The sequence below is a fragment of the Pongo pygmaeus genome, chromosome 20, assembly GCF_028885625.2.
Source record: "Pongo pygmaeus isolate AG05252 chromosome 20, NHGRI_mPonPyg2-v2.0_pri, whole genome shotgun sequence".
NCBI lineage: Eukaryota > Metazoa > Chordata > Mammalia > Primates > Hominidae > Pongo > Pongo pygmaeus.
The window spans coordinates 849,147-871,117 of record NC_072393.2 but is presented as its reverse complement, the minus strand read 5'-3'; the positions used below and the strand labels follow the sequence as shown (position 1 = coordinate 871,117).

General features: G+C 62.8%; 2 protein-coding genes across 5 annotated transcripts in view; one reads left to right on the top strand and one right to left on the bottom strand.

Annotated features, from left to right (window-relative positions):
- Positions 1-14,547, top strand: part of SBNO2 (strawberry notch homolog 2) — a 72,589-nt gene extending 58,042 nt beyond the window's left edge. For 2 of the 3 annotated variants that reach the window (XM_054466104.2, XM_054466105.2), the window contains 21 exons: positions 1,949-2,066; positions 2,349-2,454; positions 2,806-2,959; positions 4,471-4,647; positions 5,023-5,120; positions 5,877-5,959; positions 7,569-7,760; positions 8,250-8,419; positions 9,006-9,137; positions 9,420-9,555; positions 9,634-9,746; positions 9,868-9,939; positions 10,305-10,413; positions 10,832-10,906; positions 11,037-11,180; positions 12,399-12,493; positions 12,578-12,670; positions 12,756-12,887; positions 12,968-13,044; positions 13,210-13,400; positions 13,475-14,547. In XM_054466104.2, coding sequence (XP_054322079.1) covers positions 1,949-2,066; positions 2,349-2,454; positions 2,806-2,959; positions 4,471-4,647; positions 5,023-5,120; positions 5,877-5,959; positions 7,569-7,760; positions 8,250-8,419; positions 9,006-9,137; positions 9,420-9,555; positions 9,634-9,746; positions 9,868-9,939; positions 10,305-10,413; positions 10,832-10,906; positions 11,037-11,180; positions 12,399-12,493; positions 12,578-12,670; positions 12,756-12,887; positions 12,968-13,044; positions 13,210-13,400; positions 13,475-13,965 — 2,958 coding nt within the window. In that variant the 3' untranslated portion in view covers positions 13,966-14,547. The remainder of the gene's footprint in view (positions 1-1,948; positions 2,067-2,348; positions 2,455-2,805; positions 2,960-4,470; positions 4,648-5,022; positions 5,121-5,876; positions 5,960-7,568; positions 7,761-8,249; positions 8,420-9,005; positions 9,138-9,419; positions 9,556-9,633; positions 9,747-9,867; positions 9,940-10,304; positions 10,414-10,831; positions 10,907-11,036; positions 11,181-12,398; positions 12,494-12,577; positions 12,671-12,755; positions 12,888-12,967; positions 13,045-13,209; positions 13,401-13,474) is intronic. The other variant, XM_054466106.2, reaches the window with a different exon arrangement.
- Positions 14,548-15,479: 932 nt separating this feature from the next.
- On the bottom strand, positions 15,480-18,453 carry GPX4 (glutathione peroxidase 4). Of its 2 annotated transcripts, none has more exons than XM_054466108.2 (7): positions 18,222-18,453; positions 16,989-17,083; positions 16,759-16,903; positions 16,458-16,609; positions 16,003-16,027; positions 15,811-15,870; positions 15,480-15,732 (listed from the first exon to the last, which is right to left on the bottom strand). In XM_054466108.2, the coding sequence occupies exons 1-7, from the start codon at positions 18,303-18,305 to the stop codon at positions 15,700-15,702; spliced, it is 594 nt and encodes a 197-aa protein (XP_054322083.1). In that variant the 5' UTR covers positions 18,306-18,453; the 3' UTR covers positions 15,480-15,699. The 2 variants fall into 2 exon arrangements, with proteins under 2 accessions (XP_054322083.1, XP_054322082.1); XM_054466107.2 differs by lacking the exon at positions 18,222-18,453 and adding an exon at positions 17,334-17,696.
- Positions 18,454-21,971: the final 3,518 nt, after the last annotated feature.

The following is a 21,971-nucleotide window of genomic DNA, read 5'->3' as shown; positions in this document are numbered from 1 at the left end:
AGGCCACTGGAGCTCACTACCCTGGATGCGGCCACCCAGCCCCCAGCTTTGCTCAGGGTTTAGGACTCCGGATAGAAGACTTTTCTGGTCCTGGGAGGCTGGCCCTGTGGGTACCACACAAGTGGCCATCATCATTCACCACAGGGCTCTGGCTTGGTTTCTTGGTTTTAGTAAGTGGGATGAGTGACCATAGATGTGGTCATGATGTTTGCCACGATGCCTTGGGCAGAGGGTGGCCACTGAGCTGCTCCCCAAGGCAGGAAGGTGCCAACCCCAGCTGACAGTGTGGTGGGCACAGTTCACTCCCCAGCATCCCAGGGCTCCCATCGGCAGGCTGCGGTTCGGAGGGGCTCCCCCACAGGAGACCCAGGACAGTTAGCAGCAAAGGCATGGCAGGGCACCCCCTTGGCCAGGCTCAGCCCTGGTGCTCGGCCCTGCAGGGTCCACCTTGGGTGTTGGGGTGTTGGGAGCACAGGCTCAGATAAGGGAGGGACGTTGGCCTGCAGCATCCACTTCATGCACAGGACATGGCCGTGGCTTTGCTGTTCAGTTAACGCCGAGACACAGAACATTCAGACTGGCCAGAAACAGAACGGGAGACTGCTGGTGTCTTCACACCCGGCTGAACAGTCTATGTGCAACAATCTACGAAATAGTGATAACCCTGAGATTATACCTCACTGAGCTGCTACGTGGCGGCAGGGCCGGCCGTTTAATTTGTATTCTCCCAGTTTTCCTTCCTCAGACTGCTTTCCTGGAACTTGCTTGCTTTCGTCCTAAAATATTAAGAACGTGGCCGGGTGCAGTGGCTCACGCTTGTAATCCCAGCACTTTGGGAGGCTGAGGCAGGTGAATCACAAGGTCAGGAGTTCGAGACCACCTGGACAACATGGTGAAACCATGTCTCTACTAAAAATACAAAAATTAGCTGGGCGTGGTGGTAGGCACCTGTAATCCCAGCTACCCGGGAGGCTGAGACAGGAGAATCGCTTGAACCCGGGAGGCAGAGGTGGCAGTGAGCCGAGATTGCACCACTGCACTCCAGCCTGGGCAACAAAGCGAGACTGTGTCTCATCTAAAAAAAAATTAAGAGTTCCAGACCATCTTGGCCAATATGGTGAAACCCCGTCTCTACTGAAAATACAAAAATTACCCGGGCGTGGTGGCGCACACTTGTAATCCCAGCTACTCAGGAGGCTGAGGCAGGAGAATCGCTTGAACCAGGGAGTCGGAGGTTGCAGTGAGCTGAGATTGCGCCACTGCGTTCCAGCCTAGTGACAGAGCGAGACTTCATCTCAAAAAAGAATTAGGGCCAGGCATGGTGGCTCACACCTGTAATCCCAGCACTTTGGGAGGCTGAGGCAGGCAGATCACTTGAGGTCAGGAGTTTGAGACTGTCTGGCCAACCAAACGGCCAACCCCGTCTCTACCAAAACTACAAAAATTAGCCGGCTGTGGTGGTGGCACACACCTGTAGTCCCAGCTACTTGGGAGGCTGAAGCAGGAGAATCACTTGAACCCGAGAGGCAGAGGTTGCAGTGAGCTGACATTGTGTCACTGCACTCCAGCCTGGGTGACAGAGCAAGACCCTGTCTCAAAAAAACAAAAAACAGGTTCCAGGTACCCTCCTCCGATGGCAACGTCCTGCGATACCATGGTTTAGGGAGCCCACCCTTCCTCGCTGGAGGCCCCATCCTCGGTGTGTGTTGTTTAGAGTCTGGGAGGAGCCATCCGAGCCCACACCGATATAATGGTCGTGTAGGGGCCGCCTGCCCGCCCACCCCCCGTGGTAGCCGGCTGCCACTCCGACCTGGGCTTCCCTTGTGGAGTTCTCAGTCGCATGGGTGTTTGCCCCCCACCAGGAAGGTGGGGTCTCGGGTGGTCAGGACCTGGGCTCCTGGGGTCGCCCCCGTCTTTCAGAACACTCCTTAATCCACGCGTGCCTCAGATCGTGTTCGACGAGTGTCACAAAGCCAAGAATGCTGGCTCCACCAAGATGGGCAAGGCCGTGCTAGACCTGCAGAACAAGCTGCCCCTGGCCCGTGTCGTCTATGCCAGCGCCACAGGTGGGGCAGTGCGGATCCCACGTGAACCCCCCGCAGCAGCGTCTTTGCCTGGCTGTCCCCGCGAAGGGGTGTCCCACACGCGTGCTCAGCCTCCGTCTGCACCCTGCTCCTCCTCGGACACTGGGGCACCTCTGCGCCTGTCCCAAGGCCACACTGGCTCTCCTCAGGCCCCTGGTTCCAACCCCTCGGGGCCCCTCATCGGGCGGTCCCAATTTAGTCATCCCCTGACCCGGCCTCCAGGCCCTCCTGGGTTGGGGAGCTGACGGCAGCTTCCCCCCACAGGTGCCTCTGAGCCTCGAAACATGATCTACATGAGCCGCTTGGGTATCTGGGGCGAGGGCACACCCTTCCGGAACTTTGAGGAGTTCCTGCACGCCATCGAGAAGAGGTGAGTGCCCTTCCTGCCCACGTGGAGGGGCGGCGGGGGGTGGGGAAGAGGCCTCAGGCCCATCAGCCCAAGGCCTGGCGCTGCCACGTGTGCTTCCCTGGCACCCAGAGGTGCCGAATGTGCGTCGCTCGTTTCACTGCCTCGGGCTGCCCAGCCCTCCCAGGGAAGCCAGCCCCTCCGCAGCCCTTCCTGCCCCATCCCCGCCAGGCTCAGCTGCCAACTGTGTCTGTGGCCACCAGGGCTCTGCTCCTGCTGACCCTGCTGTCTCTGCGACTGGCTCTGCCTCACGCTCTGAGAGGCTCCATCCCTGTGGGCTCTGGCTGTGCTCACGGGTGCTGTGTCCGTCCGCAGGGGTGTTGGCGCCATGGAGATCGTGGCCATGGACATGAAGGTCAGCGGCATGTACATCGCACGCCAGCTCAGCTTCTCTGGCGTCACCTTCCGCATCGAGGAGATCCCGCTGGCCCCAGCCTTCGAGCGCGTCTACAACCGCGCGGCCCTGCTGGTGAGCCTGGGCGCCTGACCCGGGGACCCCTGTGTGTTTCCCAGGTGAAATTGCTCCCCCGTGGCCTTGAAGATACCGCAGGCGTCATCAGGTGACGGCCCACCCTGTCCTGTCCTGGGGTTTTGTTTTTGTTTTTGTTTTTTTTGAGACACAGTCTCGCGCTGTCACCTGGGCTGGAGTGCGGTTGTGCGATCTCAGTTCACTGCAACCTCTGCCTCCTGGGTTGAAGCGATTCTCCCCCCTCAGCCTCTCAAGTAGCTGGAACTACAGGTGCCCGCCTCCACACCCGGCTAATTTTGTGTATTTTTTGGTAGAGAACAGTGTTTCACCATGTTGGCCAGGCTGGTCTCAAACTCCTGACCGCAAGTGATCCGCCCGCCTCAGCCTCCCAAAGTGCTGGGATTACAGGTGTGAGCCACGTGCCTGGCCATCACTGGGGTTTTTACGTGGGTATGATAACGAGGAATGGGACCAAACCACCGCCCCCCTTCCCGTGGTGCCCAAGCCCTTTGCCCCCAGGTCCTGGCCCACGGCTGGTAGTTGGTAGCCATGTTCAGCATCCATGTTGCTGTGGGCCACGTGGCTTGGTCGTTCCCTCCATATTTGGACAGGTCCTGTTTTCTCCCCCTCAAACCCAACAGCCCTGTATGTTCCATGGTTTTTTTTTTCTGAGATGGGATTTCCACTCTTGTTGCCCAGGCTGGAGTGCAATGGCATGATCTTGGCTCACCGCAACCTCCGCCTACCGGGTTCAAGCAATTCTTCTGCGTCAGCCTCCCATGTAGCTGGGATTACAGGCATGTGCCACCAGCCCGGCTAATTTTATATTTTTAGTAGAGACAGGGTTTCTCCATGTTGGTCAGGCTGGTTTGTCTGGAACTCCTGACCTCAGGTGACCTGACTGCCTCAGCCTCCCAAAGTGCTGTGATTATAGGTGTGAGCCACCACACCCAGCCTCTTCACTGGTTTCTTTAGGTGACACAGCCAGCATCTCCCGTAACCCCCAGGGCCGGGTTGCTGTCTGGGGTGGGGCCATCCTGAGCACTTTGGGGTGTGGAGCAGCATCCCTGGCCAGAGTCCCAGCCACCCTAACCCAGCCCACCCAGTCCATGCCGGGACCAGCCCCCAAACCCGACCACCACAGCTGGCCCCAGACATGCCCAGTGTCCCCTGGACAGGATCACACCTGGGTGAGACCCTGGTTGAAAGCAAGAGAGGCGTGACTTCGAGCACCCTGTGTTCTTGGAAGGAGCTGAGCTTGTTTGCCGCAGGCGCGGAGTCTGTGCCGTTTGCAGCACGGCTTCCCCACCACGAGTGTTTTAGTTTTTCAGGTTTTTACCGTACAGGTAGAGGCAGTGCCTCTTACAGTGCACACCCCCAGCGCCCCCATCCTGCCCTAAATTCCACCCGGCGTGGGGATGCCTTGCCCAGCGCTGGTGGCAGGTGGGCCGGGGCCCGTGTCGGGAGCCGGGAGCCACAGCTCAAGGGCGCCGTGTCACGTGTCATTGCAGTGGGCCGAGGCCCTGAACGTGTTCCAGCAGGCGGCCGACTGGATCGGCCTGGAGTCGCGCAAGTCCCTGTGGGGCCAGTTCTGGTCGGCACACCAGCGCTTCTTCAAGTATCTGTGCATTGCCGCCAAGGTGCGCCGGCTGGTGGAGCTGGCCCGAGAGGAGCTGGCGCGAGACAAGGTGAGCGGCTGCAGCCTTCAAGGGCTGAGGGCGGCTGGGCCTGCAGGGGCAGAGGCTGCTCTTCTTCCGGGTCCTTCCTGGCTCCTCCCCAGACGTGGGCGGGGGCTGCACCCTGGTGGGCGAGAGATGCCCAGATGTCCGTCTTCCCATCGGAGCCAGCCAGGGTGTCAGAACACCGGAGTGTGACCACACAGTGGGCAGCTCACCATCCCGAGACAGGCAGCCAGCAGACCCGCATCCTGCAGTGCGTGTTGTGGGGAGGCGAGCACAGGAGCAGAGTGAGGGATGTGGCCGTCACCCCAGGCCTGGCAGGTTCTGGCCCCACGGAGGCCCCACAGCAGGGCTGGTGGCTCACAGTCCTCTGCCGTCCCACAGTGCGTGGTCATCGGGCTGCAGTCCACGGGCGAGGCGCGCACACGGGAGGTGCTGGGAGAGAACGACGGGCACCTCAACTGCTTCGTCTCAGCCGCTGAGTAAGTGTCACGGTGGAGACGGGACTGTGGGCTTCCTGCGCTCATGGCCGCCCCTCTTTGTGGCCACCTGTGGCATCACCTTGCCCTCGGCCCCAGCAGCAGGAGGCGCTGGGGTGGGCTTTGCTGGGACCCCAGCCTCGGCCACAGAGGCCTTCACCTCTGCTCCAGGTCTAAAGCAGAGGCTTGGACGTGGACCCCAGACATGGTGGGCCTGGAAGGTTTGGGACATGGTCTCCAGGGGTCTCAGAAGGAGGCTTCCTGCATCCATGCCGTTTTAACAAGGCTGCTGTGGATTTTAGGGGCTGGCCCTCCCAGCTCTCCGAAGCCCCAGCCTCTCCCCTCTCTCCCCTGTTGGTTGAGAATGCCCCGGGAGGGTCACAGCAGCCCCCCTAGATCCCCCCATTGCCTGGGGGTCGGAGCTCCCCAGTGCCTGGTATCCCTTGGCGGGGAGCCCCCAGCTACTCCCTCACCCTACCCCCTGCCCCTGTCCTGGGAGCCGTCATCATATCTGGCCACATTCCTCAGAGCAGGGGAAGCCTGGTGGGCCGAGGTGGCCCTGTGACACCAGGAGGCCAGAGGAAAGCTCACAGGCAGCCCCCAGTCCTCCCCAGCCCACTCCACACAGGAGACCCTCTGCCCAGGCCCGGCCCTGTCCGGGACCCCCACAGGGACCCAGGGGTGTGTCCAGCTCTTGGAGAGCAACCCCGCCTGGCCTTAGTTCCTCGTGTGAGAATAAACTCCGCGTCTCACTTTCAGAGGCGTGTTCCTGTCGCTAATTCAGAAGCACTTTCCATCCACCAAGAGAAAGCGGGACAGAGGAGCGGGCAGCAAGCGGAAACGTAAGCCCTGCCCCCCATGGCCCCACCCACCCCTGCCCCTCTGCTTTCTCCCCCACCCGGGGGCCGGCCGGTCGTTCCCTGCTTCCCCCACTCCCCAGTCCACTCAGTCAAATGCAGGTCCTGTCCGTGCCAGGCAGGCTCAAGGCTCTGCTGCCAGTGGCAGGTCTTGCGTGGACCCTGCCATGGAACGCTCAGGGAAGAGGAAGCAATGGACAGCCTGAAGGACACAGACGCGGGTACCGAGCGAGACCCGGGGGGCGGGACACAGACGCGGGTGCTGAGCGAGACCCCTCCCACCTTCCATTTTCAGGGTCTCCACGGTCCCTTGGGGAGCCCATTGATAACTCCCAGGCTTCTGTCACAGGGAAGCCCAGAGCTGCCTGTCGAAGTCTGGTGTATGGCCTCCCCAGGCACCCCGCGTATCCACCATACTGGCCAGGCCTAAAAGGACGTCGGATGTGGGTTTATTAATATTGTCTCCTTCGCTGGGTGCCTCACGCCTGTAATCCCAGCACTTTGGGAGGCCGAGGCAGGTGGATCACCTGAGGTCAGGAGTTTAAGACCAGCCTGGCCAACATGGTGAGACCCTGTCTCTACTAAAAATACAAAAATTAGCTGGGCGTGGTGGTGCACGCCTATAATCCGAGCTACTTGGGAGGCTGAGGCAGGGGAATCGCTTGAACCTGAGAGGTGGAGATTGCAGTGAGCCGAGATCACACCACTGCACTCCAACTTGGGTGACAGAGAAAAACTCTTGTCTCAAAAAAATTAATAAAAATAAAATATTGGCCAGGCGCAGTGGGTCACGCCTGTTGTAATCCCAGCACTTTGGGAGGCTGAGGCGGGCAAATCACCTGAGGCCAGGAGTTTGAGACCAGCCTGGCCAACATGGTGAAACTCCATCTCTACTAAAAATAGAAAAATTAGCCAGGTATGGTGGTGCATGCTTGTAATCCCAGATACTCAGGAGGCTGAGGCAGGAGAATTGCTTGAACCTGGGAGTTGGAGGTTGCAGTGAGCTGAGATCGCACCACTGCACTCCAGCCTGGGCAACAGAGTGAAACTCCATCTCAAAAATAAATAAATAAGCCAGGCGTAGTGGCTCACGCCTATAATCCCAGCACTTTGGGAGGCTGAGGCAGGTGGATCACAAGGTCAGGAGATCGACACCATCCTGGCCAACATGGTGAAACCCCGTCTCTACTAAAATACAAAAAATTAGCCAGGCGTGGTGGTGCACGCCTGTAATCCCAGCTACTCAGGAGGCTAAGGTAGGAGAATCACCTGAACCCAGGAGGCAGAGAGTGCAGTGAGATGCCACTGCACTCCAGCCTGGCGACAGAGTAAGGCTCCGTTTCAAAATAAAATTAAATAAATAAAATAAAATAAAATATTGCCCCCTTACACCGTATCCTCCTGGCCACAGGGCATAGGGTTCCCGAGAGGGCGTCCCCGGAGAACAGCTGAGCTGCTTGCCCAGAGGCAGGGGTTTCTCGGATGGACCTCCCCAGCTCGGACCACTGGCCTTGCTCTGTCCTGCTGCATCTCCTCCACCTGCTCCTCCACCCTGCTGTGGTCTGGCCCTCGGTGATTCTGTCCTTCCCTGCAGGGCGACCTCGGGGACGCGGGGCCAAAGCCCCCCGGCTGGCGTGCGAGGCAGCGGGCGTCATCCGCATCAGTGACGACAGCAGCACAGAGTCGGACCCCGGCCTGGACAGCGACTTCAACTCCTCCCCTGAGTCCCTGGTGGATGACGACGTTGTCATCATTGATGCCATCGGGCTCCCCAGTGACGACCGGGGTGAGGGCTCGCCCAGGCTGGCCAGCCACCTGTGGGTCAGGATTCCAGCCCGAGGCTCCCCCGGCCTCCTGGCGGTCACCACCTGCCCCAGGTTGTAGCCCTCAGTCCAGCCCACCTGAGCCCAGCTGCTGTTATGGTGCCCACTTTACAGATGGGGGAAACTGAGGCCCAGAGAGGGGAGGTCAGGGGTTATACCACTGGTCAGAGGCAGAGCTGGGGCTCGGGGCTGGGCAGTCCCTACCCCCGTGGAGGCAGTGAGGTCGCAGTGTTTGGTCCCCGACAGAAGGCTTAGTCTCGCCCCAGCTGGTCTCAGGGAGACAAGTGTAGAAAAGCAGTCCTGGGCCACGGTGCTGGGCTTCCCCGCCACCCTGCCGTCCCTCAGGGTTGCCCTGGGGCCCTTGTCCTCACCTTCCAGGGGCCAGCCTTGAGTTAGGTGGGCCCTAGAAGGCAGCCAACGTGTCCTGCCCTGACCCTCCACGTCCTCCCTAGGACCCCTGTGCCTCCCACAGAGAGACCCGCATGGCCCGGGAGTCCTGGAGCGGGTGGAGCGGCTGAAGCAGGATCTGCTGGACAAAGTGCGGCGGCTGGGCCGGGAGCTGCCAGTCAACACCCTGGACGAGCTCATCGACCAGCTGGGCGGCCCCCAGCGGGTGGCCGAGGTGGGTGGGACGTAGCAGCCTGAGTATGTGGTAGGCGGGGCATGGGCAGTGGGCGGGGCCTCACGCAGGCTCTACGCAGCTCTGGTGGCCCCTGCTGGTCACTCTGCATCACCGCGGCCCTGCGAGGAGGGGGCATTCGGGGAGCCCTGGGGCAGCAGCGTCCTGTCCAGTTCAGCCCGGGAGGCCACGACCTCCTGTGGACTGCCTCCCCCATCCCTCTAAGCCCCAGATCCCCCAGCCTGGCCTGCACAGGCCTCTGCTTAGATCACTGCCTGAATGCACCCCTGGGGTGCCCGGGGCCAGGACTCAAGCCCCTGGGCCTGGCTCTGCGGCCTCCTACTCCCTGCCCCCGCCCAGCTTCACTTTTTCATTCCGTGGCGCCGGCTGGCTGATAATACCAGGCCTTGGACGGGCACACATCGCCTGGGTCCAACAGTCCCACTCTCCCTCTCCCAGCACCCCCACCTCCCGTCCACAGCTGGGAGCCCATGACCACTGTAGGACATAGGGAAGCTGAGACACGGGTGGCCAGACTCCTGCGAGGCCACAACACTGACGGCCGGTTTTGTCCCTGTCTCGGCTGCAGATGACCGGCAGGAAAGGCCGCGTGGTGTCCAGGCCTGACGGGACGGTGGCCTTCGAGTCGCGGGCAGAGCAGGGTCTGTCCATCGACCACGTGAACCTCAGGGAGAAGCAGCGCTTCATGAGCGGCGAGAAGGTGCGGGGCTGCAGTGCACTGGGCGCGGCCCATGGGACCCAAGAGGCACAGAGGGGCCCAAGGGTCCCCGGGGACTGCGGACCCACGCACTTCTGCGAGTGTGTGTGTGCCAGGTGCGGGCGCGAGTGGCCGTGTGACGGGTGGTGTCCGCGCCGCGCAGGCCTCTCGCTGCCCCGGGACGTCCTGGTGACCTGGAGCGGGGGCCCGAGCGGGTGAGGAGGCGGCGGCAGCGCTGGGGCGGGCCTTGCACCAACCGCGTCCCGGCCCCTTCTGTCCCCCCAGCTCGTGGCCATCATCTCGGAGGCCTCCAGCTCAGGTGTCTCCCTCCAAGCCGACCGCCGCGTCCAGAACCAGCGGCGCCGCGTGCACATGACCTTGGAGCTGCCGTGGAGCGCCGACCGCGCCATCCAGCAGTTCGGTGAGTCCGGCCCCGCCCCCAACGTGGTCTCGGCCCCGCCCCCGCCTGGCCGGGCCCTGAGAGCAGCTCTGCCCCCAGGCCGCACCCACCGGTCCAACCAGGTCTCAGCGCCAGAGTATGTCTTCCTCATCTCGGAGCTGGCCGGGGAGCGCCGGTTCGCCTCCATCGTGGCCAAGCGCCTGGAGAGTCTGGTGAGCAGGTGGGGGCGGGGCTGAGAACCAGGGACAGGCCCAGGAAGGCTCTCCAAAGCTTTGTGGGGTGCTAGAGGCCAGACCCCAGGTGACCAACTGATGGCCTCCCCACCCCTGGCAGGGGGCCCTGACCCATGGAGACCGCCGCGCCACGGAGTCCCGTGACCTCAGCAAGTACAACTTTGAGAACAAGGTACTGTAGGGAAGGCAGGGCGGGGGGGCGGGGCAGGGTCAGAGGTCTAAGGAGGGCCGGATCTAAGAGCCTGGGGGAGGGGGTAGATGGGGGCTGGGGGACGTGGGGCTCAGGGGTCTGGAGGAGGGCTGGGTCTAGGACCCCCCGGGGGAGAAGGGGCGGCTAGGGGCTCAGGGAGGTGGCATCCAGGGGTCTGGGGGAGGGCCCAGTCTAGGACCCCCGGGGGAGGAGGTGGCCGAGAGCTGGGGGAGGTGGGGTCTGGGGGTCTAGGGGAGGGCAGGGTCCAGGGGCCTAGGGGAGGGTGGGGTTCTAGGGAGGCCAGCCTCGTCCCTGGGTCTCCTCCGAGACTCACCTTCTCCCCCTAGTATGGCACCCGGGCCCTGCACTGTGTCCTCACCACCATCCTGAGCCAGACTGAGAACAAAGTGCCTGTGCCTCAGGGATACCCTGGAGGGGTCCCCACCTTCTTCCGGGGTAAGCTGGGCTGGTGGGGGTCTTCCTGGGAGGGGCAGGGGTTGCAGAGCACCGGGCTCCAGAGCAGCTGAGGCAGCAGGCTTCGTAGGCCGGTTGTGTGTTGAATGACCCCTCCCCACACACGCACAGAGGAGGCTGTGAAGGCAAAGGGAGCCAGGGCGGCCCCCAGCAGCTGCTGGGTGGGTTTCCAGGCCAGCTGAGGGGCCTGGGGTTTGGGTTTACTCCCCAAGAATATACTGTTCTCACTCCTGTAAGTCAGGCAAAAGGCTCCGCTCCTGGCCCCGGCCCCGGCCCCGACCCTAGGCTGCAGCTGCTCCTCAGCCCCCCAGGGAGCTGTTGGTCTCTGGAAAAGGAGCTAGGGGCCTCGCGGGAGGGGCAGGGGTGAGAAGACCAGCATGTGAGGCCCCTCTCCCCACAGACATGAAGCACGGCCTGCTGTCTGTGGGCATTGGCGGCCGGGAGTCCCGGAATGGCTGCCTGGACGTGGAGAAGGGTGAGTGCCCCACACCCAGGCCCAGAGGTGCTCCCGTCTCTCATCTCATGCAACCTTGGCCGCGGGTGGGGAGCAAAGCAGGGAGGGAGATTCCCAGCGCAGCCTGAGGCTTGGCTCCCTCCCCTGCCAGACTGTTCCATCACCAAGTTCCTGAACCGCATCCTGGGGCTGGAGGTGCACAAGCAGAACGCCCTGTTCCAGTACTTCTCAGACACCTTTGACCACCTCATCGAGATGGATAAGCGGGAGGGCAAATACGACATGGGCATCCTGGGTGAGCGCGGGTGCCGGGGGGTGTGGGTGGGTGCGGGCATGGGGCTCATGGGAGCACCGTGCATTGTGGGTGAGCACGGGGAGGGCCTAGGTGGGCGAGGGGCTCGTGGGAGCGCCATGCATCCTGGGTGAGCGAGGGTACTGGGTGGGCCTGGGCGGGCGCAGGCACAGGGCTCGTGCGATCACCGTGCACATCTGTGGAAGGTGCTCAGGCCAGTGCACGCTGCCCACCATGCTCATCCCCAGGCTTCACGGGGCACCTGCTACGTTGTTGTGAACCAAAGGCCAGCGAGCCTGTGCTTCCAGCCTCATGGGGCCAGGCCTGTCCATCAAGACCACTTCCCTGTGTCCAGATGAGGGTCAGGGCAGGGCCACGGCTACTTCACTCATGAACAGTGCCACAGCCCACCAGGCTCCCACGATCCCCCACAGCCTGCTTGGGGTCACCCAGCACCTGAGCAGCCCCCAGGCTCCCACAATCCCCTCACAGCCTGCTCGGGGTCACATAGGACCTGAGCGGCCCCCAGGCTCCCACGATCCCCCACAGCCTGCTCGGGGTTACCTAGGACCTGAGCGGCCCCCAGGCTCCCACGATCCCCCACAGCCTGCTCGGGGTTACCTAGGACCTGAGCGGCACTCAGGCTCCCACGATCCCCCACAGCCTGCTCGGGGTTACCTAGGACCTGAGCGGCCCCCAGGCTCCCACGATCCCCCACAGCCTGCTTGGGGTTACCTAGGACCTGAGTGGCACTCAGGCTCCCACGATCCCCCACAGCCTGCTTGGGGTTACCTAGGACCTGAGCGGCCCCCAGGCTCCCACGATCCCCCCCAGCCTGCTTGGGGTTACCTAGGACCTGAGCGGCCCCTAGGCTCCCATGATCCCCCACAGCCTGCTTGGGGTTACCTAGGACCTGAGCGGCACCCAGGCTCCCACGATCCCCCACAGCCTGCTTGGGGTTACCTAGGACCTGAGCGGCCCCTAGGCTCCCACGATCCCCCACAGCCTGCTTGGGGTAACCTAGGACCTGAGCGGTTGCCAGGCTGGGGCCCATATGCACCATCCCCATGCTGGGCCAGGTCAGGCCAGGCTCCAGGACACCCTCTCCTGTGCTCTCGGGGGGGGGTCGTATCTAGGGTGCGCCCCGGCTACGGGACTGACCCTGGCCCCAGCCCGCAGTCCCAGGCCCGGACACCACTCACTCTCCACCCGCCCCCCTAGACCTTGCTCCCGGCATCGAGGAGATCTACGAGGAGAGCCAGCAGGTGTTCCTGGCTCCCGGGCACCCGCAGGACGGGCAGGTGGTCTTCTACAAGGTCAGCAGGAAGCCCCACAGCCCCTCACACTCTGCCCACCCCGCCCCCACCACACTCACACACCCCCACCCCGTGCCGTGGCAGATCAGCGTGGACCGCGGCCTGAAGTGGGAGGACGCCTTTGCCAAGTCGCTGGAGCTGACGGGCCCCTATGACGGCTTCTACCTCTCCTACAAGGTGGGGTCGGGCGGGGTTACCACCCCAGAGGAGGGCCCACGGGGGGCGGACCTGGGCGCGGTGGCCTCAACGCCCCCCTCCGCAGGTCCGCGGTAACAAGCCCAGCTGCCTGCTGGCGGAGCAGAACCGCGGCCAGCTCTTCACGGTGTACAAGCCCAACATCGGCCGGCAGAGCCAGCTGGAGGCCCTGGAGAGTCTCCGCCGCAAGTTCCACCGGGTAGGCGGCCGCCGGGCGCAGCTTTCCCTTGGGCTGCCGGCCCTGGCCCCGCCGAGGCTCATGCGGCCCTGTGTCCCCAGGTCACCGCGGAGGAGGCCAAGGAGCCCTGGGAGAGTGGCTACGCCTTGTCGCTGACGCACTGCAGCCACAGCGCCTGGTGAGGGCGGGCCGGGGACCAGGGGGAAACCGGCAGATGGCGACGACCCAGGCGGGGATCAGGGGCTCCCGAGACCCTGAGAGGAGGCGGGAGATCTCAGGGCACCTGGGGAGCCTGCGGGCACCTGGGACCCGCCTGAGCCGAGATGACCCGTCTCGTCCGCAGGAACCGGCACTGCCGACTGGCGCAGGAGGGTAAGGACTGCCTGCAGGGGCTGCGGCTGCGGCACCACTACATGCTGTGCGGCGCGCTGCTGCGCGTGTGGGGCCGCATCGCCGCCGTCATGGCCGACGTCAGCAGCAGCAGCTACCTGCAGATCGTGCGGCTGAAGACCAAGGACAGGAAGAAGCAAGTGGGTGAGTGGGCGGCAGGCGCCCCGGGAAGGCCCGAGCCCCCAGCCCCGGCCCTGACCCCGCCGCTTTGCCCGCAGGCATCAAGATCCCCGAGGGCTGCGTGCGCCGCGTGCTACAGGAGCTGCGGCTGATGGATGCGGACGTGAAGCGCAGGCAGGCGCGCGCCCTGGGCTGCCCCGCCCCTCCCGCCCCGCGCCCGCTGGCGCTGCCTTGCCGCCCCGGAGAGGTGCTGGACCTCACCTACAGCCCCCCGGCCGAGGCCTTCCCGCCGCCCCCGCACTTCTCCTTCCCAGCGCCACTGTCCCTGGATGCCGGCCCCGGCGTCGTGCCGCTGGGCACCCCCGACGCCCAGGCCGACCCTGCGGCCCTCGCGCACCAGGGCTGCGACATCAACTTCAAGGAGGTGCTGGAGGACATGCTGCGCTCGCTGCACGCAGGGCCGCCCTCCGAGGGCGCGCTGGGGGAGGGCGCGGGCGCGGGGGCGGGGGGCGCGGTGGGCGGTGGTCCCGAGCGGCAGAGCGTGATCCAGTTTAGCCCACCCTTCCCCGGCGCCCAGGCTCCTCTCTGACACGCCTTTAGGCGAAACATGCCCCTAGACACAGGGACCGTTTTTCCCCTAGGAGCAGCGGTGGGGAGCAGGGCCAAGGTCCCCTGACCACAGCTCAGAGAAGCCCCAGGCCCCGGCCGCAGTGCCTTCCGCACCCAACTCGGGCCCCCACCTGGTCAGCCCTGGCGGGGCCCACTCAGGACAGCTGGGGGCCGGGGCGTGGCAGGGCTCTTTCTGTGCCTCTCCTCCCAAGTAGGAAGGGGCTCCGGGTGGCTGCTCTGGGATTGGGCACCCACAAGGGCTCAGTGGGCCCAAACCCTTGAAATCCGTGAAACTGGGTGGTCCCAAGAGCTAGAAACTCAGGAAACCCCAGGTGCTCAGGGCCCCCCCGCGTCTCGGGGGCTCTGTGGGGCAGACCCCCGCTAATATATGCAATTCCCCCTCCCCCAGCCCTTCTCTGACCCCTAAGTTATTGCCCGCTCACCTCTCCCAGGCCCCAGGCCGCAGAGCTGGCAGGGTGGCGCCTGCGGTTTCTATGTATTTATAGCAAGTTCTGATGTACATATGTAAAGGACTTTTTTAAATATATGTGCCTTTTACCTACTTCCCACGGAGTCTCCTCCTCAGCCTGTGGGACAGGGAGGGAAGGGCAGGGGTGCGTGGGCATCCCCGCAGGCTCTCCTGGTTACCAGGCCTTTCTGCCCACTGCCCTGTGCTGGCCCCATGTGGATGAGGGGGGACGAGGGCTGGGAGAGACAGACCTCTCAACCCAGTGTCTGGGGCAGGTGCCATGGACGGGGTCCATTCCACAGACCCCCAGTGGGGGCAGCTGGGATCAGCCACCCTGGCAGGCTGCAGTCCCTCTAGCTGTGCAGGTAGGCAGCCAGGCCGTGTCCAAACAGCCCCCGGGCCCCATGAATGGTGGCTGGTACTGCTCTGCCAGCCCTTCCTGGCCTGTCCATCACCAGCCCTCACGGAGGGACTCTGTGAACAGTAACCACCCAGCCACCCCCACACCCCCCAGCCAGGTGAGGCCCCAAGGGCAGGTGTGGGTGCCCAACCCATCCTCACCACCAGGGCCACGCTGTTCCTCCAGCCTCTGCACTTCTGCTTCCTGGCCAGAGGAGGCCCCAGTAGCCACCTCCTAACGGTTAAGGCCCGGGGCCAGGAAGAACAGCCACTTAGAATTATCTCCTTGGCCAGAGGAGGCCCCAGTAGCCACATCCTAATGGTTAAGGCCCAGGGCCAGGAAGAACAGCCACTTAGAATTATCTCCTCCAAGACTCGGCCCTACCAGGCCCTGCCTGTGCACAGCAGGTGGGGCTGCATGGATTAAGAGCCAGGGCTCTGTGTCCAGTGGGCCCAGATCTCGCTGCACCCCAGCACCCCAGCCAGCACAGCCCCCGAGCCTGGAGGAAGAGGGGGCAACAACACTCCACCTCCATGGCACCCCCAGCCTGGCAGCTGACAGCAACTGGCCCTGACATGGAGGGGCCCCTGACAAAAGGGCCCCCCCAAACCTGTAGGCAGAAAGATCCAGCAGACCAATTTGTCTGTTTATTCCCACAAGGCAGCCAGGGGTGGGGGCGCCGAGCCAAGCCCAGCGGGCCACGGGACCTTCCTCCGGCGGGGTGCACGCTGGATTTTCGGGTCTGCCCCACCAGCAGCTGGTTTGCAGGCAGGCCGTCATGGGTGCCGGTGGAAGGCTCCGAGGGCGTGGGCAGGGGGCTCAGGCGGGGCCACACACTTGTGGAGCTAGAAATAGTGGGGCAGGTCCTTCTCTATCACCTGTCAGGGGGGAAAGCTGGGTTAGGGCAGCTACTCCCCGAGCCCCTGCCCCAAGCAGTCTCCCTAGAGAGGACCTACCAGGGGCTCCTCCATGGGTCCATAACGCTTCACCACGCAGCCGTTCTTGTCAATGAGGAACTGTGGAGAGATGGTGTCCAAACTATGGGGCCACCCCTGCAAGGGGCTGAGGCTGCCCTTCCTGCCTGCTGCCCATCTGAGCCAGGGCTGTGGCCGGGGGAAGCTGGTCCCTACCCCCCACAGCCCCCTTACCTTGGTGAAGTTCCACTTGATGGCACTGGAAAAGAAGCACATGGACGTGTGAGCGTCCCCAGCAGCCCCCCACAGTCCCCAAGCCGTCCTGTCTCCAGGAGGCCACAAGGGTGTGAGCTTCCCTGGCTGCCTCCACAGCCACAGTGCCCCCACGGCCCCCCAGAGTCATCTTACCCCCAGGAGGCCATGCAGTGTGAGAGTCCCAACAGCCCCCCACAGGCCCCCCAAGCCATCCCGTCCCCAGGAGGCCACAAAGGTGTGGGCATCCTGGCTGCCTTCACAGCCCTCCATGGCCCCCTGAGCCATCTTACCCCCAGGAGGCCACACGATGTGAGTCCCAGCACCTCCCCGCAACTGCCCCCTAAGCCATTCTGCCCCCAGGGAGGTGTGAGCATCCCAGCAGCCCCACCCCCACCCCCACCCCGGCAGCCGTACTGTCCCCAGAGGTCACGCACTTTCCCAGGATGCCCTTGCCCTTGGGTTGGATCTTCATCCACTTCCACAGCGGGTGGGCGTCGTCCCCGTTCACGCAGATCTTGCTGAACATATCGAATTTGACGTTGTAGCCCGCGGCGAACTCTTTGATTTCTTCGTTACTCCCTGGCTCCTGTGGCGGCCAAGGTGTGTGAGGGAGTCGGGGGCCTGGCACCCCCAGTCCGGGCCCCCTGCACACTCCCAGGCCCTCTCCAGGCTGGAGCCCACCCCGACCCCCACCCATCGGCCTCTGCAGGCCCGGGGGACGCAGCAGCCGCCCACCTGCTTCCCGAACTGGTTACACGGGAAGGCCAGGATCCGCAAACCACACTCAGCGTATCGGGCGTGCAGGTCGACGAGCTGAGTGTAGTTCACCTCGGTCTTGCCTCACTGGGAGGCCACGTTGGTGACGATGCACACGAAGCCCCTGGGAGGGTCGGCGGCGTCAGCGCAGAAGAACAGGGCCCCCTCCCAGGGCCCGGCCCTGCGCCCCACCCCAGGCGAGCGCCCACCGGTACTTGTCCAGGTTAACCATGTGCCCGTCGATGTCCTTGGCGGAAAACTCGTGCATGGAGCGCGCACAGCGCCAGTCGTCCCGGGACGCGCACTGCAAGGCAAAGGAAGCTGAGCAAACAGCGTGGACGGGAGGCTGAGCCCGGGACCCTGAGGCAGGAAGGGAGCGGGTCGGTAGCGAGGACACCGGGGCCCTCCGGCCCTGAAAACATGAACGCTCCTCCTCCTTAAACGCACACGCCCCCTTGTACTTCTGGTCCGGTTTTACCGGAGACCCGGAGGCCGGGAGAGGGTTCCAATCCCAAAATGTGCCACAGCAGCCGGTGTGGGAGCCCCGTGCGCACCGGGTCCTGGGACTCGGGACATTCGTGGATCTCCGGTCGCAAGCTGCGGGGACAGGGCTCCTTCCGCCGGCGCCGCGCCCTCCTGCGCCTGCACGCTGGGGCCTTCCGCCGCCGAGGGGCTCGCGGCCGCCGCCTTCCCCGGCTCTGGCACCGCTGCCTGCGGCGCCCGGGGGAACTTGCGCCCGCGCGGCCCATACCCGCCCGTCTCCCGCCCCGCCTGGCTCCCCCACCCCGAGCGCCGCTACCGGGGACAAAGGCCCGGAGGCCGTAGTCAGGGCTGCGCAACTGTGACGCCACCGCGCTAGGCCAAGGTGCGGGGGCGGGGCGGCGCCCGGGGGCGCGTGATCCGGGATTTCCAGCCCTCCGCGCCCCCAACCGCTCGGGCGCAGCAGCCCCGCTCGGCCCGGAGACGCCCACCCGTGGCCCCCAACGGTCCAGCTCCGCCCCAGCCGTCCCGGACCCCGCCCCCTGGAAGCCTGGACCCCTGACCCCGGCCCTGGCACGCACGCGCGCAGTGGCCTGGACAGCCCCTTCCCCGACCACGATCCGCGCGCGTGGAACAGCCCCTTCCCCTTCCCCGACCCCAGCCCGCGCGCCCGCAACGGCCTGGACAGTCCCTTCCCCGACCCCAACCCGCGCGCATTGAACAGCCCTTTCCCCTTCCCCGAACCCAGCCCGCGCGCCTACAACGGCCTGGAGGGCCGCGGAGCGCGTCGCAGTGCGGTCACCCGCGTCCGTGCCCGGCCGGGGGTGGGGAGGGGGAGCCCCCAGACGCCCCCCACCAAGGTCACTGGAGCCCGAGGGTTCCCCGCGCCGGCAAGCGGAGGCAGGGATCGCGCGCCCGCCCCAACGGTCACTGGGCCGGCAACAGCCGCGGAGCTCGCTCACCATGGTCCCGGCCAGGCCAGGCGCGGCCAGGGCCCCACAGAGCAGCGCCGGCTTCAGCAGGCGGCAAAGGCGGCCGAGGCTCATCGCGGCGGGGCTGGGAGCCAGCGGCTCCTCCCCTCGTCCAGCCGACCAATGGACGCGCGTCGGCTTTCCGCACCTCTTTTCCCACGGCCACGCCCTCCAGAGCGCTCATTGGTCAGCTGCGTCGGTGTTGAGCGCTCGCGCCAACGTCAGCCAATGGGAGGCCGGAATGGGAAGAAGGCGGGGAAGGGGGGCGGGACCGACGTGCGGACTTGTTGTTGGCGACTGCGCATGCTCGCTTGCGCCCAGGAGGCCGCGTCCTGGCAGGCGGCACGTTGGGCAGCAGCGCAGAGTTATCCGGGTGGTTGACCGCAGCGCGGCGGCAGGCCAGACAGCTTGAGAATACTACTTAAGACTCGTCGAGGGGGTTTCTCCAACTCGCAGAAAAGTCTCCCCAACTCTTATTTACCTTTTTTTTTCAGAGACGGGGTCTTGCTGTGTTGCCCAGGCTAACGTGCAGTGGCACGATCAGGGCACACTGCAGCCTCGACCTCCCAGGCTCAAGCGAACCTCCCGCCTCTGCTTCCCGAGTAGCTGGGACAACAGGCTCATCCACCATTCCTGGCTAATTATTGTTTTGTAGACATGGGGGTCTTGCTATGTTGCCTAGGCTGGTCTCAAACTCCTGACCTCAAGTGATCCTCCAGCCTCAGCTTCCCAAAGTGCTGGGATCACAGGCGTGAGCCAAAGGCCCGGCCGAGATTTGCCTTTTTTTTTTTTTTTTTTGAGACACAGTTTTGCTCTTTTGCCCAGGCTGGAGTGCAGTGGCGCTATCTCAGCTCACTGCAACCTCCACCCCCCCCCACCCCCCCCACCCCCCACCGGGTTCAAGCGATTCTCCTGACTCAGCCTCCTGAGTAGCTGGGATTACATGAGCGAGCCACCACACCCAGCTAATTTTTTTGTATTTTTAGTAGAGAGGGGATTTCACCATGTTGCCCAGGCCGATCTCAAACTCCTGACCTCAGGTGATCTGCCCGCCTCGGCCTCCCAGAGTGCTGGGTTTACAGGTGTGAGCCACCGCATCCGGCCAAGAGATTTGCCTTTTTAATGTAAATGAAACCAAACTGAGTTGGGTTTGCTTCTCATCACAGCCCCATCTTATGGGGGTGTCCAGAGAGGGCATGGGGGTGTCCCCTCACCCCTGCCATGGGCGCAGGGGGCCAGTGACTCCGCATCCCTGGGTCTGGGTGCTGAGCCGCTTATATAACGTGGGTACTGGGACCTGAGAGTCATCAAGACAGTAACCATTTAACTGAGAACCTGGAGTTTCCTGGGCTCCCACCCCCAGGGGCAGCTGCCCACGCAGGGACACGCAGTATGTGCTCAGAAAATAAACACAAATCTGGAGGGTTTTCTTACAGTTCTAACATTACAAGGTATGGGCACACCCAGAGCCCATACTGCCCCACATCTTGGCTTCCAACTCTGTTTTTCACTTCGTGGCTTGGACATTTGGCAACAGAAACACTCACCTCATACTTGGGAACTGAGTCACTGTGATTGGACTTTGACCCCTGTACAGGCAGGGGTTTGGATTTTTTTTTTTTTTTTTTTTTTGAGGAGTCTTGGTCTGTTACCCAAGCTGGAGTGCAGTGGCTCCATCTCAGCTCACTGCAACCTCCGCTTTCTGGGTTCAAGTGATTCTCCTGCCTCAGTCTCCAGAATAGCTGGGATTACAGGCATGCGCTACCATGCCCGGCTAATTTTTGTAGTTTTAGTAGATATGGGGTTTCACCATGTTGGTCAGGCTGGTCTCAAACTCCCGACCTCAGGTGATCCGCCTGCCTCAGCCTCCCAAAGTGCTGGGATTACAGGCGTGAGCCACTCTACCCCGCCTAGGTGCTTGGGATTTGTATGTTGCCCTCAAGGTCTTAACCTTTTCTGACCCTGCACTGAATATTTCTTCAGAGACAGACTCAGGGCCGGGTTGACTTGGGGGGACCTGTGAGCCAGCCCCTGCCACTGCCCCCAACTCAGGCCTGCCAGATGCAGCCCAGAGGCGTCATAGATGGTTTGGTGGCAGAGGCAGTGAAGCAAGGATCCCTGAGCAGGGCTGGCAGAATCCTGGTCTTGCATAAGCCTGTTCACATGGCTTTGTTCCCGCCCAGCCCCCAGAGGCCAAGTTCTTGGAGTCAAACCCCATTGTCTGACTTCTCAGGAAACCCCCCCATCTCCTCCCGCCCTGGCAGTGCCGGGTGACAGGGCCACACTGGTGACTCTGTTCTTACCCTTGCGAAGGCTCAGCTGTTTGCAATTTTGCCAGAGTTGTTTTCCTTAAGTTTGTTGCAAACATGTGCACTGAAATGGGAGTTTATTTCAGGGTTGCCAGAAAAACAGCTCAGCACCCACAGCTCCGCGGAGAGACTTTATCCCATTCCTGACTTCCTGCCAGTTGTGATAAGGTCAGAAGTGGGGAAAACACGGGGTCGTGACCTCGGATCTGAGAACGGGGCCCAGGCTCTGGGAGAGATTTGTGCTGGGGGCTTCACAGCTTTTCCCAGAGTGTCCCCATTTCACAAACAAGGAAATGGAGTCTTGGGGACCTCTCAAGGCTCCAGCAAGGCTTCCCTGTGAGGGCGGAAGTTCTTGAGTGTCCCTGCAGGAAGCTGTGTTGCCACAGATCTTTCTAGAGCAGCCCCTGGCTCCAGGAAGGACTGAGGAGGGGCTGTCCTGTGGCTTGATTTCTTTTTTAAGAACTTTTTGGCCGGGCTCGGTGGCTCACGCCTGTAATCCCAGCACTTTGGGAGGCCGAGGCGGGCGGATCATGAGGTCAGGAAATGGAGACCATCCTGGCTAACAAGGTGAAACCCCGTCTCTACTAAAAATACAAAAAATTAGCTGGGGTGGTGGCGGGCCCCTGTAGTCCCAGCTACTCAGGAGGCTGAGGCAGGAGAAGGGCGTGAACCTGGGAGGCGGAGCTTGCAGTGAGCCGAGATCACGCCACTGCACTCCAGCCTGGGCGACAGAGCGAGACTCCATCTCAAAAAAAACCTTTTGGCTGGGTACGGTGGCTCACATCTGTAATCCCAGCACTTCGGGAGGCTGAAGCAGGCCTATCACCTGAGGTTAGGAGTTTGAGGCCAGCCTGGCCAACATGGGGAAACTGTCTCTACTAAAAATACAGAAATTAGGGCCAGGCATAGTGGCTTACGCCTGTAATCCCAGCACTTGGGGAGGCCAACATGGTGAAACCCCATCTCTACTAAAAATACAAAAATTAGCCGGGAGTGGTGGCGCGCACCTGTAATCCCAGCTACTCAGGAGGCTGAGGCAGGAGAATTGCTTGAACCCGGGAGATGGAGGTTGCAGTGAGCCGAGAGCGTGTCGCTGCACTCCAGCCTGGGGGGATACAGCAAGACTCTGTCTCAAAAAAAAAAAAAAAATTTCTGAAATTCAAACAAAATACGTATGAAATTCAACATTTTAACCACTTCAAAGTGTACAATTCAGTGTTTTTAGGACGTGTACAATGTTATGAGACCATCACCTCTATCTAGTTCCAGAATTTTTTTTTTCTCTTGAGACAGAATTTCGCTCTTGTTGCCCAGGCTGGAGTGCAATGGCACGATCTCGGCTCACTGCACCGCCACCTCCCGGGTTCAAGCAATTCTCCTGCCTCAGCCTCCCGAGTAGCTGGGATTACAGGCATGCGCCACCACACCCGGT